Genomic DNA, 16,185 nt, shown 5'->3' on the forward strand with positions numbered 1-16,185 from the left:
CATAACCCATTCAATCAGTTCCGGTTAACTTTTTGCTGCATATATCCCCCCTGTAAGCATAATACAAAAGCTTTCTTGCTAAAACTTTGTTAATTTATTCCTTTACCTTATGTATACCGTAGACACTTATCATTTTTATTTATTGGGGCATTGTGGAAAATTAAATACAAATTAATCGGAACTGCTGATTATCCAGAACTGGTTGACAAACTGTATATATAACAAGGTATTCAACTCAAAATCACCCGAAAACAGGGTGCATCGCTTTGAACAGACATAACTTCATCAATTGTGCAGCGATTTCCATTAGCTCGGTCTTATTCAACTCAGAAATGAATTTCCTTTCTAGAAATGTACATATCTTGTATTTTGTTTACAAATGCTGGGTCAAATTTTAAGAAATAACACGATACACAACTCGCGTAACCTACTCGTCATCGATCAGACCCGATTAATGAAGAAAATCTTCAGGAGTAAAGACACAATAAAATGACTCGTGTGTTTAAAATGTCTGCCAGTTGAAATGTATGTAAACAAAGGTTCAAACGGCGCTAGCGTTAGTTTTGATGCATTATGTAACGGCAAGAACTGTAAGAATGTTTTTTTCATGATTTTTATTGAATTATGGTACCAAGGTCCGTGAACTTTGCAGGGAAAATGCCCTTTACTCCCTGAAGATTTCAGTCTTCGATCGGGTCTGATCGATGATGAGTAGGTCAAGCGAGTTGTGTATCGTGAATTAAAATCGATAATCCAACGAATCCAACAGATTTTATCTTATGCAGGGACATACACAAACAATTTGTATATGTCCCTGTTTTGTGCTAGCAAATTATTATTTGTGTATTTCAACTGGACAATTATGCAAAAATAATGACGTCGTGACATAAAAACAGCGTAAAACCAGTGAAGTTTTTCGATTATTTTCACTGTTGATTTTCACTCTATGAAACAGAGAATTTTAAGTTTTAATTCACTGAAATTTCTCTATAAACCACCGGAAAGCATTAACCAAACTCGACTTAATAATAATTACTTAATGCAACTAATATTATTAATATTTGATTGGACACATATCATGGCAATGTCTTCGGACGGTCGATGTAAATCATTAAGTTTCCGGAATTAAGCTTGTTGTAAAAAGGGACCTATACATTTTTACCGAGCTTCAACCCTCAAATTTGGTCCAGAGTCATCATATTTACATTTAAGTGTAAAAGACATTTTTTAAACAGTTTTTTTAAAGAAACTTTGAAGACTGAAAATTGTGCAACAATGATTTTTCTTTATATAAGTTGAATCAATTAATACTAAACATTTATCTTTTACCTCAAACAAATTACAATGTAATACTGGGTAAATGTGTTTAATAATTATTGTGTCAACAATATGACAAAACTCTCGCACATGTATTTTCTGTGTGAATATATGGTTTATATTTTAATCCTAAAGACGAGTTATTCTTCACATCGGAAAAGCAGTGTTTTAAACTTAAAAGTGTGTCTATACAATGTGCGTCTGATAGAGCAGCTTTTAGTAGGATCACGTACAATTGAATTTTAAGTCGAATTGAATGATGACCTTTTTGACTTATTGGGAACGCATCACAAACAAAATGGCGGACGAAGAATTGCAGATCAACGGAACTCCAATTTCCTCACTGCGTGTAGTTGATCTAAAGAAGGAATGCGACAAACGAGGCCTGTCAAAAAGTGGAACTAAAATCCAACTTATCGACAGACTTAAAACGGTTGGTATTTACTATTCGCAATTCAACACGTCTCTATGTGTGATCAGGCCGAAACATTGTTTGTTCAGTCAGTCAACCAGTTTAGAACCACTCGACAAAAAGGTTAATTCTTTTGACCACAATAATTTCTTTCGGGATTAAGTGTCAATGTGAGAAGATTTAAAAATAAAAGATAAAATTTATTAAAGTTCACCCTTCGGAAAATTATTAAATATCATTAAGGTTCATGTAAAGTGTAAAAAGGCGTATTCTTCACATAGAAATACTTCAATAAATATTATGGCAATAAATTCAATTTATAAGTCAATAGCCTCGTTAATACTTGTAGAACATATAAGAAAATGCTAATAAAAAAAAATATGATGCAAAATGTTGCTTTTGAAGAAATATACAGCGCATGCATGAAATTATCAAAATAACAAACGGAGTTAAATTGAACAAATTCCTTTGGTCAAAATATTGTATACACTTAATGTTAGGTACTACAAATGAAAAGTCCACACAACACACACCAACAATCCTTAAATAAGGAAAAGAAAAACATAAAAAAATGTCAAAAGTTAACACAATAATTGGGGACTACTTTAAGTATGGTGGACTTACCAGTGAACCTTCATTTTCAAAATTACTTATCTACTCGCAATACAGTACTCATTATAGTCACAAAATGACACAATTACAAAAAATAAACTATATTACCAAAAGGGAAAACACTTTGATTGTTCATTTGAAATATATAGGACTCGGAAAGACGACTAATTGGCTACCTTAAAACAAATTACAACATGTTTATGTCACATCTCGAACTCCATACACGTTAGTTAAACATGTGGGGCATAAAACATCCGGTTTCAAGGAAGTCGACATAACAATATTTCAATTAACAATCTAGGCATAATATTTGTGGGATCGGAAAAATGAATTATACAAATGTTGGGCACACGCACATATTAAACCAACTGAACACTTACATTTCTATAAAAACCTTGTCATCGATGAAAAAGTGCTTTTGTTTCAGGAAGCCATTATTTGCCGGAAGTATATTCGAAAAATATTTCGTTTCAAAATCGATCATTGATAAATTACTCACGATCCGTTTGTTCTAAAATTTGTATAATTTGTTTATGAGGTAATTTCAAGTTATGTTATAAAGTAAATATTTAATATAAGCAATATTTAACAAATTCGCAAATACGAATCAATACACATTTCTGACCAAGATGGACGACCGATGAAATTAAATCGGGAGGAGAGTCAATTATATCAAGATTCTTTTCAAATAGTGCGTTTCAAGTAAGTGTCATTGTTATGGAGATATTATGAAAATGATATATTTTCATTAATTTTATTTTATAAGATCATAACTCTTATTGATCGCATGCTATGCGCGCAGAAAGTTAGTATTTTTCCAAAATCTATAAATAGCGACTCATGGCATTGACATGTTCATTTTGAAATACGCATAGTGTCTTTGTGGGGCTGTATTGACGCAATTCAATGCTCGGAGTACCTTACATATAACTTGCATATACTGTTGGTGTTTTTATTTGGTGCATTTGTGTTTTTTTAATGAAATTGAGAATTTGCCATACCTTGCAATATTTTTGATAATAATTACATTATTACTACCATTTGTGAGTGTTTTTTTTTAATTGTGTACATATATGGAATAAAAATGTGATTATTGCAACCATATGTAAATTTCATTAACTTATTTTGGGTATAACTGATCATTTTTATATTTTAAAATTTCATCTATATGGGGTCATTTTGGGACTTTACATGAACCTTAAACTTACAGAATTAGTATTTCAAAACATTGTAATGGCATTTGTTTTCAATCAGCAAAAATTGTATTTGAAAATAATAAAGAGTTCTATATCCATATGAACATTTCAAAACATACAGCTTAGAGTTGTGTTAACAGATTTTTTTATGTAAAATAATTACGTCTCGCGTATAAATATAATCATAAGTTAGTTGCAATAATCCAAGTCCCAGCTATTGTCTATTGACCCTCCGAGTCACTGGGAGTTGCAATTGGTAACAAGATTTTTCAAAGAAACATGCCGCCCAGAATCCAGGCGGTACTTAAATCAGTAATATTAGCAACATAAACTATTTTCTGGCATAAATAAACACAAACAGATCATATATCCTCGAGTGCCCAATTTCGACGCATACAAGCAGTTTGTTGAAGTTTTGTTGCTAATTATAGGGATTAATGTATTAAATTTTGTTATTTCATTATACATTTTCCTTTTATTTACACATTTTAAATTCAATTGATTGAGTTATCAACAAAAATTCGTTGAAAAACGAAATGACCCAAGTCTATGTAACGGCTGCCATATTTGTTGAGAGTGCCCTAAAATGACACATCTGATTGGTTACCTGATTTCAATGTAAATATCACTCCTATGGAGACTGAATGCATAAAATATGAACATGATTGTTGTACTTAAATTTGTATCACTGTAAAAGCAATATGGAACTGAAATTAATTAAATCAATTAAGGATTTTAATTTTGGGATGCCAAACTTTCTGGCAGTGGTTTTAATAGGGGACCCTGTCAGCAACCCCTTGTCATAAGCTGTGTTTATGGAAGTAGGTGAATATAACCTGTACTTCTTTTGTGGAACCTACAATTATAATTATGTAAATGAAAATAAGTAATAAACATAATATGCAATTACCAACATAAACACTTGCTACATGTAGTTAAAATTGTATTACAGCATAACCAAAAACATATCCGGACTTCAAATAAAAGTTTACGCATACACCTTTTTCATAGTAAAAATTAATCTATTTATACGATGTTTTGTCAAATGGCAGTCACGTTACTTATGAATGAAATAGTGAACTTTTGCAGACCAATCAACCATATCTTAACTTTTAACCCGCTATTTTCCACATACCAAACAACAACTATAGGAAATTGTGCGTGGTGTACCATGTGCTATTGTATGACGTCTACGGTTGTCGCTTATGTATCGAACAGAGGCAAAACAAAAATAGCGTCAAATTAGGGCAGCGTTGATTCGGGTCACTCAACAATATATATATATATATATATATACACTACGCGACCCGTGATTTTTGCCGCGATTCTCGCATCACCGCAATCGATGCAACGTGACAAATCGCGGTGTTTCCGAGCGACAAGAAAATGTGGGTGTTGTCTCGGCGACCGTCGCGCGATGTATCTCGCTGTTGCGCAATCAGCGCGAATCAGCGCAAATCACCGCGTACCGCCGTGATTCCCCTTTTTAAGCGATTTACGTTGAGGGTTACACTACATTACATGTAACAAATATGTATACACTTACATTATACATTGCAATAATAAAGCTTTTGTTGTTGTTGTATACAATGGGCGTATTAGCTTAAATACTCTTGTTCCGACATGAACTTGATGTAGAAATGTCGGAAGCTTTAACGGCTCCAAATTAATAAAACAGCGCAGAATGATCATGCAATAATTATTGAACTTAACATGTAAACATTATTTAACTAATTGCATTAGCAGAATGTTTATTAACACTTACAATCAATTATATTCCAGGCCCGAAAACACTACCACTGTTCAAATTCCATATTGTTGCCATATACATGTAGCGTAGCACTGTGTAAATTGAAAGTTGCATAGTGTTTCGTCATTGGTCGGTTATAAATACCTTGTTTCTCTATACATGGTATTTGATTTAGACGAAACTAATAATTTGGTAATTTACGATAAATATGACATAACTTTGATCTTACCGTGTGTGTTTATTGACGTTATTAATTATGTTAATACTTATTTTTGCATTTCATTAAGAATTATTACGTGTAGCCCTTTTGTTAACAGTGTTTAGCAAAATATTCGCGCCTTAAGGCTCGGAAAATTGTTGCACTTTCATTTAAAGTTTAAATGTAATCGGTAGATTACGTCTAATTATTTGGACTAGATTATGCTATACTTATTTATTTTCTGTTTCAGGCTTCAATGCGGATAACTCATGTTACTCGCGTTACTTTCCGAGCGTTGTACATACATTCACAATGCTTGATAAGCCGGAAATCGGAAATACATTACTGTTCTATTTTTAAGTACATGTTATTATGTTATCGTGTTATATACCTATATATTAAAGCCATTTATCATTGTGTTTCTTTTGCTGGAAAAAAACGAGTACATCAACGTAGCACTAAGCATTCGCAAAATTAAATAAATATGATGATGTATAATGTACATGCATTTCTCTGGGTTTTTACGTCCAAAACAAAAAACCCTCAACATTTGATTATTTATTGTGTACTGTCCAGCGGTTGATAGTGTTTATTCTAGTGTCTAATTGGCACTCTTTGTACGTGTTCAAACTGTGAAAAGATGTGACAATCACAGAAACAACAAGATGGCGCTGCCAATTAAGTGCGATAATAGATCAAAGGGCATTGACAAAAAATAACAGTTTGTATATATTTTTCGGCGTTTACTCAGATGGTCTCTCACAACAAAAAAACTATACACGTCAAGGTATTATGTTTTACTTCTATCAGTAACAATACAGATACGGCGTGTTTGATTTGATATTACTTTAAAAGAAATATCAAATTTTTGGCGATATAACTGATTTAAAAATACCAAAGAAACATTTAACCGAAATCAACAGAATTCAATGTTCTCTGCGCTACGCAGTTTGTATAAAAAATCAATACTTGCACACACTTTACCTTGACCTTGTACATTGCCGCATAATTTTCGCGCTCTTTTGTCGGGAAAATTACATGATGGCTATATTGGAAGCATTTGTGAACGTCGTGTTAACATTAAAAACATCGGAAGTGTGTTTCGGATTATAAATTATTATTCTCATTTGGGAATTTAACGGAACATTAATTCTTATGGTATTATTGTTCTGAATTGTATCTTAATTTGTTACAACGCTTTACGTGTCGAAAAAATGTTTTGATAATATTATGCATTAATAGCACAATTTCCAGGAGGAAAACGTTTTTTACATGAAGGCGTATGACGCAATAAAACGTTTTTTATGTAAGATCGTTTTGCATTCGATCTAAATTTTAATACGCTCGTCCAATGAAAGCTGTGTTCCACATTATGCACTATACTCTTTACACTTCTGAAAAATGGCGTAGTGATATAGTTGTTAATGAAATTCTCAAACATATTTACCGACATATATGGTTAAGATTATTTTTCGGAAGTGATGTTGCAATTATGTTGGATTATTTGATAATTGTGAACATTAGAAAAGCGTTATGTATACATTTATCGATACGATTCTGTTTATGTGCATGAATTGGCGAATCATCGATGTCGACGATATCCACTGCTATCACGGCGAATTGCGGCGAATCACCACAACATTGAGGGGATTTAGCGCGAAGATTATCTTGCTCTCGCGCGACGTCGGCGTGACGAGTCAACTGAAATTGCGGTGATTTTCCACCCAAAAAGCAAAATGCCCGCCTTGACTTCGCAAATTAGGCAAAAATCACGGGTCGCGTAGTGTATATATATATATATATATATATATACACTTAAATCCCAGGGGTGTGATTTTTCCGCTGATTTCCGCAGATCGGGTTGTTCCCGGGGTCACTTCTGAGATTCGCGTAAATTCATTAAAAAAAATGTGGGGGGAGGGGGTACCACCGATTCCGCAGACGTATTTCATAAGCAGCCCGAAATATCCGCAGGCCGCGAAATCTCTCCGCATTTTACACTGGTAGATTCTTCCTAAGCATTTTTAAAACGAGCGATATAATTGGCTGTCCTTTCCCAATCTTCCAATTAAAATCGGTTTCTTAAAATGTGTGTGGTATTTCCAAGTTGATTCGCTTGCCAATGGCGCCGTTGTGAAGCGAAATTTAAGATTATTGAAATGACAAATAGCAATTGAATTAACTGCTGACATCATATAGTTTGATAGGAATTATGAAATGTGTTTGTCAACGAAAAAGACTACGTTTTAGATACAAGCAACACATATTTTGTTTAGAATGTGCACAGTGAATTTGTGTCACGGAAACCAGTGTTTGCAAATTGGAGTTCAGTCTACTCGCAAAATACATTTAAAACAATTTAGAAGAGTATCGTTTGAACATGGAAATAGACAAACATGATTTGATTTATATGTTAGTGGATCTGTGTTTAATCAGATTCATATGCATATTCTGCTTTGTTATGCTGGTCATGCGGTTCAGTGAACTGAAATAGCATTGAACTGAAGATGTGAAATGCAAGATATTGAAAGGTAAACAAATAAAATATATTAATTTAACTCAGTTTAATACATCATTAACACAAGAAGAACACTTAAGTGTGTTTGTTTATATTTAGTCCATTTACTGTAATTCAATACATGGAAAAACTGCTGCTATTGATCACAATAAATGCCGTTTACTTTGCATCCTTAGTATGTTAAATGTGAAGTTTAACAGGTTTTTTAAAGAAATATTGTTATGAAGTTCAAGAAGTTGTTTATTTAAATGTCTGTTTTAAGGTGTGTCATTGCGTTATGCGTGCCATTCGCGCAGTCAAAATCAGTCGCAGTGTTTTTTTTCACTTATAGGGGAATGGTGGCGGGGCCCGTCCAAAGGGGAAAAAATGCGTCGTTTTTTAGGAAAAGGGGAATATTAAATATTCACTCTTTTATATGAAATGATATTTATTATATGAATACACATGTTTGTATGAATATAATATTCTCAGCAGAATGTCTCTGTCCTTTTTCTGAAATATATATCAATGATTTTTTCAACATTAGTTTCAGACAGTTCAGCCTTCATGCACAGTCTCAGTTTTCTTAGCCATTTTGAGTCGAATTGAGTTTTTTTAAATCGATTAAATGGCAAATTTGAGCATTTTTTATCAATAAAATGGACCAAATTGGAATGTTTTTATCAACAAATATTGACACAATAAAGATACATCAGGCCTTTTCCTAGCCATTTTGGGAGAAAAATGCAATTCATGTGAAAAGTCCACTGATTTGGAAAAAACTTATCTAATTTAATATAACACTTTATAATAATTAAAAATCATATAAATTATAGTTATATACTTTGTTAGTTATTTATGAAATAAATTTGAGATATATTTGTCATGATTATGAAACAGTTCTTTCTAAAAAAAAAAAAAAAAAATTATTATTTTTTTTTTTTTTTACTTCTGGAGGGGATTTTTTTTACAAAATGGGGAAAAAATATATACTCTTTTTTGAGGGGAATGGGGCCAAATATCGGCCCCGAAATTGCCATAAAAAAAACACTGAGTTGACAGAATTTTCCTCCCCTCCGACTTTGCCTCAATCACACCCCTGAATCTGGTAATCTTGCGCATCGGGTAATCTTGCTCACTCCACAGTTGAGCATTTCGCAGATGACGAATGGTTTTCTTTAGTGATGAAAGATGGAATTTTACTTTTTTAAGAATTAACAAATTTAAAAGGTACGTATTCCATGCAAAATAAAATTTTATCATTACATTTTAACACTGGTTGCGTCATCCCTATACATTGTACATGTCTTGTAAACCCTGACCTACTTTCTATAAATTAGAAATGAATCACAAATTCTCTGCAGTCTGAAGTGTTTTCATACTTTAAATTAAGAATTCATAAATCCAACGTGTAATTTAGCATTCTATTGCACAATATCCGATCAGTTAAGGTATTTTTTGGCCATTGAAAATATATCGCTTCATACGACATTGTGACTGTCATCATTTCCCACCATTCTGTCAAACCACATTTGGTATGATTTAGCATGCGCAATGGCCTAGTTTTGATATTTTCTGTAAACTACAGAAGCATGATCAGGGTAAAATTAAGCCTGTTATGCATAAACATTTTTTTCACGCTAGAAATCAATCGTTTTTTATATTGTTTCTTTTGCCACAGTCAACAGAATGCAACCACCATCATTAAAGAAACAAAAGTACAGCTATTTGATGATGAAAGAGGCATGCAATGATGTTATAACAATTTTTTTTTAATGGTTTTACAAACTGATTTTTTAAATAATTTTCGTGAATGTTTTTTGTCCCTTATTGGACATCATATTTTGCCTATTAAAATGAGGTCAATACACCAAGTGCGCAAGATTACCGGACACTGATAGTTTGAAAATGAGGTGAGTCATGTTTGATTTGAAATCAAATCGGACTGTTCTTCACTGAGTTAATCAGATATTTGTGTGTTAATAAGCACATGAACTTCTAATTTGTATGCCCCCTTCAAAGAAGAGGTGGTATATTGTTTTGCACATGTCGGTCGGGTCCGTCCACCAGATGGTTTCCGGATGATTACACAAGAACGCTTAGGCCTAGGATCATGAAACTTCATAGGTACATTGATCATGACTGGCAGATGACCCCTATTGATTTTCAAGTCACTAGGTCAAAGGTCACTGACTCGAAATAGTAAAATGGTCTCCGGATGATAACTCAAGAATGCTTAGGCCTAGGATCATGAAACTTCATAGGTACATTGATCATGACTGGCAGATGACCCCTATTGATTTTCAGGTCACTAGGTCAAAGGTCACTGACTCGAAATAGTAAAATGGTCTCCGGATGATAACTCAAGAATGCTTAGGTCTAGGATCATGAAACTTCATAGGTACATTGATCATGACTGGCAGATGACCCCTATTGATTTTCAGGTCACTAGGTCAAAGGTCAAGGTCACAGTGACTCGAAACAGTAAAATGGTTTCCGGATGATAACTCAAGAATGCTTACGCCTAGGATCATGAAACTTCACAGGTACATTGATCATGACTGGCAGATGACCCCTATTGATTTTCAGGTCACTAGGTCAAAGGTCTCAGTGACTCGAAAAAGTAAAATGGTTTCCAGATGATAACTCAAGAATGCTTACGCCTAGTCATAATAAATTTAGATATTATGTTGTCAATTTATAAAAGAACATGTTTTTAAACCAATTGACCCTAAACTGCATAAGATTACCGGACAGCATTGTGTCACTAATGCACGAATTAAAACAACTTACGTGATATGGTGTGCTAGCATAATAATGATATTAATCCAAAGTTTTTGCAATACAAAAAGCCTTGTATTCAGAATAAAAAAATAGGCTATCGATTATTTTCTGAATCTTCCGCGAGATCAATCTCGTGTCTAATCGACCAATTGTTTTACACTGACTCTCTGGAACCTCCGAAAGATTGAATGAATCGTCAGTTCAAAACTTTGGCTTTCAAGTTGATAACGGTTTTGTGTACAGCTTTGATTTTGAGTATTTCTCCAAAAATGACTTGCTAATTGATATCGATGTTGACAGGTATTGTGTTTGTAAAGAGGTATTAGGTTGATTATAAACTCGATTTTATTGACATACATGAGGCATATTTTTTTACATAGAATTTTGTATTATCAAGAAATTCTCTCTGTGCTGTACGTATGTACTCATAAAAGCTGGGAGCATTCAAGAAGAACTACATCATATGTCTATAAAATCGAGTTCAATCAACCTAATACATTATATTACAACAGGTAAATGTCTTGTCTCCTGTTATATATTTAAATTGGTGTAATATAATTGGTACGTGTATATAGCCTTGGTATATTATTGCTTTTGGAAGTAAATTTTCGCAATTGTTTTGAACATGGTAGTGAGTAAGAATTGTAAAGATCTGTGTAGGCACTTATTGGTGTAACAAGTGAAAAAAACGTTGCAAGAACAATATATTAAAGAAATAATGAAACACATGCAGTCATAGTGTTGGTCCCATCCTTAGATGTATGAGGGCATTTTTAATGATGTAATATGCATGTGATTGACAGTTGAGTCATTTATAATGGTGCAGTAAATAAAAATAGACTCATTTGTGATTTTAGTTTTCTTTATGTTATTTAAATTTTAGATTCATAACTAAATTCAGGTGGGTCCTTAATTTGTGCAGCAATGTGAATCACATTTACCAAAAATCTATTAATGAGAATTAGATTATACAATAACTCTTGTGTCGGGTGACAAACAATAACCATAATAGGTGAATACCCTAACTTCATTTCAACCCCATCTCAGCATCTATATTGATAATAATCACAACAAGATAGCTAAAACAAGGGATTCATATTGTTTTCAAACTCTCAGAGTGTCCATTACTCCGTCACAGTGTCGTGTTTGGGGTTTCCACTCTGTAACTCAACCACTTTTCATCAGATCATCAAACAAAAGCAAATTTTAATGACCAGTCAAATCAGTCTAGGCACGTAGGAGTTATGACTCGTGTATTATTACCCTTTGTTATTTTTATGCTCCCACCGAGGCATTCATCATCGAGCTAGTCAATCTTTATGTACGCCCTAAAGTTTATGTGAACATCTCGACACTCAATTAGGTGTTCAGTGGCTTTAGCAGGGGAATCCTTGTACAATGGATACATTTCTTCAGTGTTTCTATCACACAAACACTTGCTCATTTTTAGTTCTACTGGCCAAAGGCCTGAAGAGCTTATGTCATGGCGTGGTTTCCGTCTGTGCGTGCGTGCGTGCGTTAGACTTTTTCTTGTTTACGGGATAAAGTCCACAGTTTTCATCCGATTCTTTTCAAACTTGTTCAGTGTCTTTATATTAATGAGGACTCGAACCCTATTGAAAATGGGTTACATCAGAGTAAAAAGTCCAGAATTATCTCCCCTTGAATTTGAGAAAATTGTGAAATAAGGCTTGTTTACGCAATTAAGTCCACAGTTTTCATCCAATCATTTCCCAACTTGCACAGTGTCTTTATCTGAATGATGAGTCAAACCCTATAGAAAATGAGCAATATCGGAGTTATAAGTCCAGAATTATCTCCCCTTGAATTTGAGAAAAAAAAAACTTTAACATTTTGCTATAACTTTTGCAATATTGAAGATAGCAACTTCATATTTGGCATGCATGTGTATCTCATGGAGCTGCACATTTTGAGTGGTGAAAGGTCAAGGTAAAGGTCATCCTTCAAGGTCAAAGGTCCAAAAAAGAATCAAAGCGGCTCAGAAGGGGACATAGTGTTTCCGACAAACACATTTCTTGTTTCTTTACATATAAAGTTCTATCCTTTTGAAACTTCAACAGATGTTTTATATCATCAAGGGCAAGAACCCCATTGAGAGTGAAGAAAATTTGTCCAACTTATTGTTGAAAAGGAGCCATTTGAAGTTTAAATTTTACGTTTCTTCTTGTTTATGCGATAAATTTCCCATTTTGGGTCTGTTTGCAACTTCATATTTGGCATGCATGTGTATCTCATGGAGCTGCACATTTTGAGTGGTGAAAGGTCAAGGTCATCCTTCGAGGTCAAAGGTAAAAAAAAAAATTCAAAGCGGCGCAGAAGGGGAAATAGTGTTTTCGACTAACACATTTCTTGTTTCTTTACATATAAAGTTCTATCCTTTTGAAACTTCAACGGATATTTTATATCATCAAGGGCCAGAACCCCATTGAGAGTGAAGAAAATTTGTCCAACTTATTGTTGAAAAGGAGCCATTTAAAGTTAAAATTTTACGTTTCTTCTTATTTATGCGATAAATTTCCCATTTTGGGTCTGTTTATTTAAAACTTACTCAGATTGTTCATATTATCAAGGGCTTGAGCCCTATTGATTCCAGCCAATAGAGTGATTCAGGCCCTCATGGGCCTCTTGTTTATAAAGCTTTTTATCATGCTGTAATGCATTTTATTTACAGAAATATTTTTTTGCGCTGCATATAAATTGGCTTGAAAATTCGACTTGTTAGACTGTAAAATCACAGTTGTTGGACATGGCGGGAATAGTATTTCCGGGAATGGCAGTTCACTCAGCATTTTCATAAGCCACTGAAGTTGAAATATTAATCTTATTTTTCAGCAATTGCTGTTTGAGAATAAAGATGACTCAGGTAAGGCAATATTTTTATTTATTGTTCTAATTGCTTATAGTGGTAAACACAGTTATTTCTATTTATATATTCAAGGCATGTGCGTGCCTCTGACTAACCCAAATAATTGAATATGATGATCCTAAGTGAAAGTCTCCTTGATCTGATATGCATTATTTTATTATAATGCAATATAACAGTTAATTATCCTTCACCAAAGGCGGAGTGATATAGAATTGGCGTTGTCCATCCGTCAGTCTATCTGTCACAAAACTATTTAGTGCTATAACTCAGAAACTAAGATATCAACATGAAACGGCATAACACAGTATTATGTGAAGTTGGAATAAGACATTAATTTGGGAATAAATTGTGTTTTTTCAAAAGTGCATAATATGCAGTGTTATATGTTGTATTTATTTAGTTTGACTAATCATAATTTAAACAGATAGTTGCATATATAATAGCATCATTTAAATTAATTTTACTGCAAATTTGGATTGTTTATTGATTTAAAAAAAAAACCTCATGAAATGAAACTGTGTCCATGCGGTGCATGGACACAGTTTAAAAATACAGTAAAAATGATGAAAATACAATCACTGTCAGGGCTTTTCTTAGACCTCAAATCTCAAGAGTCAATGACTCTTGGGACCAAATTTTCAAGAGTCAAAATCAAATTTGTACGAGTCATAATAATAACGCAGGAAAGTCAATGATCTTTTGTACTTTAAGCAAATTACTTAGATATATTATATAAAAAGCAACAAATTTACAAATATCTAAACATTTATTTCTTATATTTCAGTCAATAAAAGACACAATGTAAACATACATTGTGACCAACATTGTGAGCATAGTGAAATCAATACGAAAAAAACACTCGCACTGGTAGTGACATAATAAATATCAGGGGTGTCAATTGTCCCAAATTCGAAATCCGGAAAATTAAGCAGAGATTCAGAGACCGTAGGATAAAGGGAATAGAAGGCAGAACCCCTCGAGCCCTAGCTTATTGTTATTTTTTATTTTCTTTCTATGTGCAACTTCTTGTGAGTACAATGCGAAATTTTATCAATCAGACCATCCGTAACACCGCATGTGTATTCATCATTCTATACAAATGTTATAAAGATCGTTTAAAATAAATTAAAATCGACGAACCATACCGTATCCGAAAACGACTGTCCTAAAACACGTCGAGATACGTCTTTTGCGAATTAAATAAAATATGTGTTTTGTTTGACCTTTTAAAGTATGATATTGCAGTGCTTTATTTTGCTAATAGATAATTTATAGATGGCGGACATTAATAGCAATGTTCGTAGAATGGTACGGTTTTCGGAAAGTAGCGAATATGTTTCATCAGTTACTGCTCATGTCAGTGCCAGCTGTTTACCATCAAAAATCTGAAATAAATAACCCCTTAAACTAACTAATCGGATTTACATTCATCTCAAAATCAACCCTGGACGGCTCAAATCCGGATTTAATTATTTCATGTGCCATCTTCAACGAAGACGTGCGACAAACACGCCGTTTTTCTATGCCGTCTTAATGTTATAAATTAGCACTTGCAGCATCCAAATTTGTCACTTTGCCTCAAGGTCAGTTATTATTTACCGGTTCTATGGTTATTTTTAGCAACTCTGATGCAAAGCGTGTGATGTGACGTTGTAGACAGTACATGTGCCAGCATAACTTTCGCGCGTATTTGAACGGAGCAAACATGAAGTAAAACAGCATTGGGTGTATTCAGCTTTGGAAATACATTCTGACATATTGTGGAAGTATTTCTCAAATTATTGTGAATATGGATGTTATTATTATATATTGGATATTATTAAAACTGATGCGGGTGAGTACATTCTGTTTTGGTGGGTTTAATACATGTCGTTTCTGCAAACAGCTGATAACAAACGCTCAGATAAATAATGTAACGTTGACACAAGCATCATCGAAACCAGCAGTGTTTAAATTGGTCATTACTAGATTTCTCAATGGGCCAAACTCCGCCTACTGGGCGGACTTGTGCTTCAATGATTGGAAACGGGCGATAATGGTTATCGTCTACCAAAAGATACTCTGCCCCAAGCCAATTGTCGCTTAGTCTTAACAACTTGATCTCGTTGACGCAAGTCAGTACATTTCCCCGGGTCAAATGTGACGCATGACGTAATTTTCTCACAAGTCAAACTAGGGTCTTCTGTAATTTTCAAGCGTCAAAACCCGGAAGCTCGGGTCAAAGGAAAGCCCTGCACTGTTAATGAAAAGTCATGGAAAATTGCTTATTAAGCTTGTAGTTTAGATAAAATATTACAAAAATAAATTCAGATCATGAAATGAATAGTTTTGTTTGAGAAAATCACCATAATGCTGTCCATTCCCAGTTTGAGGTCTTATTCCAAATTCACATAATACAGTGTTCATAGGTTATAGATATCAATGAGGAGAAGTGCCATTACACTTTCTTTAAAAACCGTTATTGCCCTTTGTTTGGTGTTTTGTATGATGTCACTTTTCAGGGCTGTATCTAAGATACGCTACAAGATGTC

The 16,185-nt window shown here is 33.7% G+C and overlaps 1 protein-coding gene across 1 annotated transcript in view; it reads left to right on the forward strand.

The window, feature by feature from the left end:
* Positions 1-1,606: 1,606 nt before the first annotated feature.
* LOC127843973 (apoptotic chromatin condensation inducer in the nucleus-like) overlaps positions 1,607-16,185 on the forward strand; it is a 64,523-nt gene continuing 49,944 nt past the window's right edge. Inside the window, exons 1-2 of the mRNA XM_052373899.1 lie at positions 1,607-1,750; positions 13,621-13,651. Of these exons, the coding sequence (XP_052229859.1) occupies positions 1,616-1,750; positions 13,621-13,651 (166 nt within the window). The 5' untranslated portion in view covers positions 1,607-1,615. The remainder of the gene's footprint in view (positions 1,751-13,620; positions 13,652-16,185) is intronic.

Source organism: Dreissena polymorpha, chromosome 9 (genome assembly GCF_020536995.1).
Source record: "Dreissena polymorpha isolate Duluth1 chromosome 9, UMN_Dpol_1.0, whole genome shotgun sequence".
NCBI lineage: Eukaryota > Metazoa > Mollusca > Bivalvia > Myida > Dreissenidae > Dreissena > Dreissena polymorpha.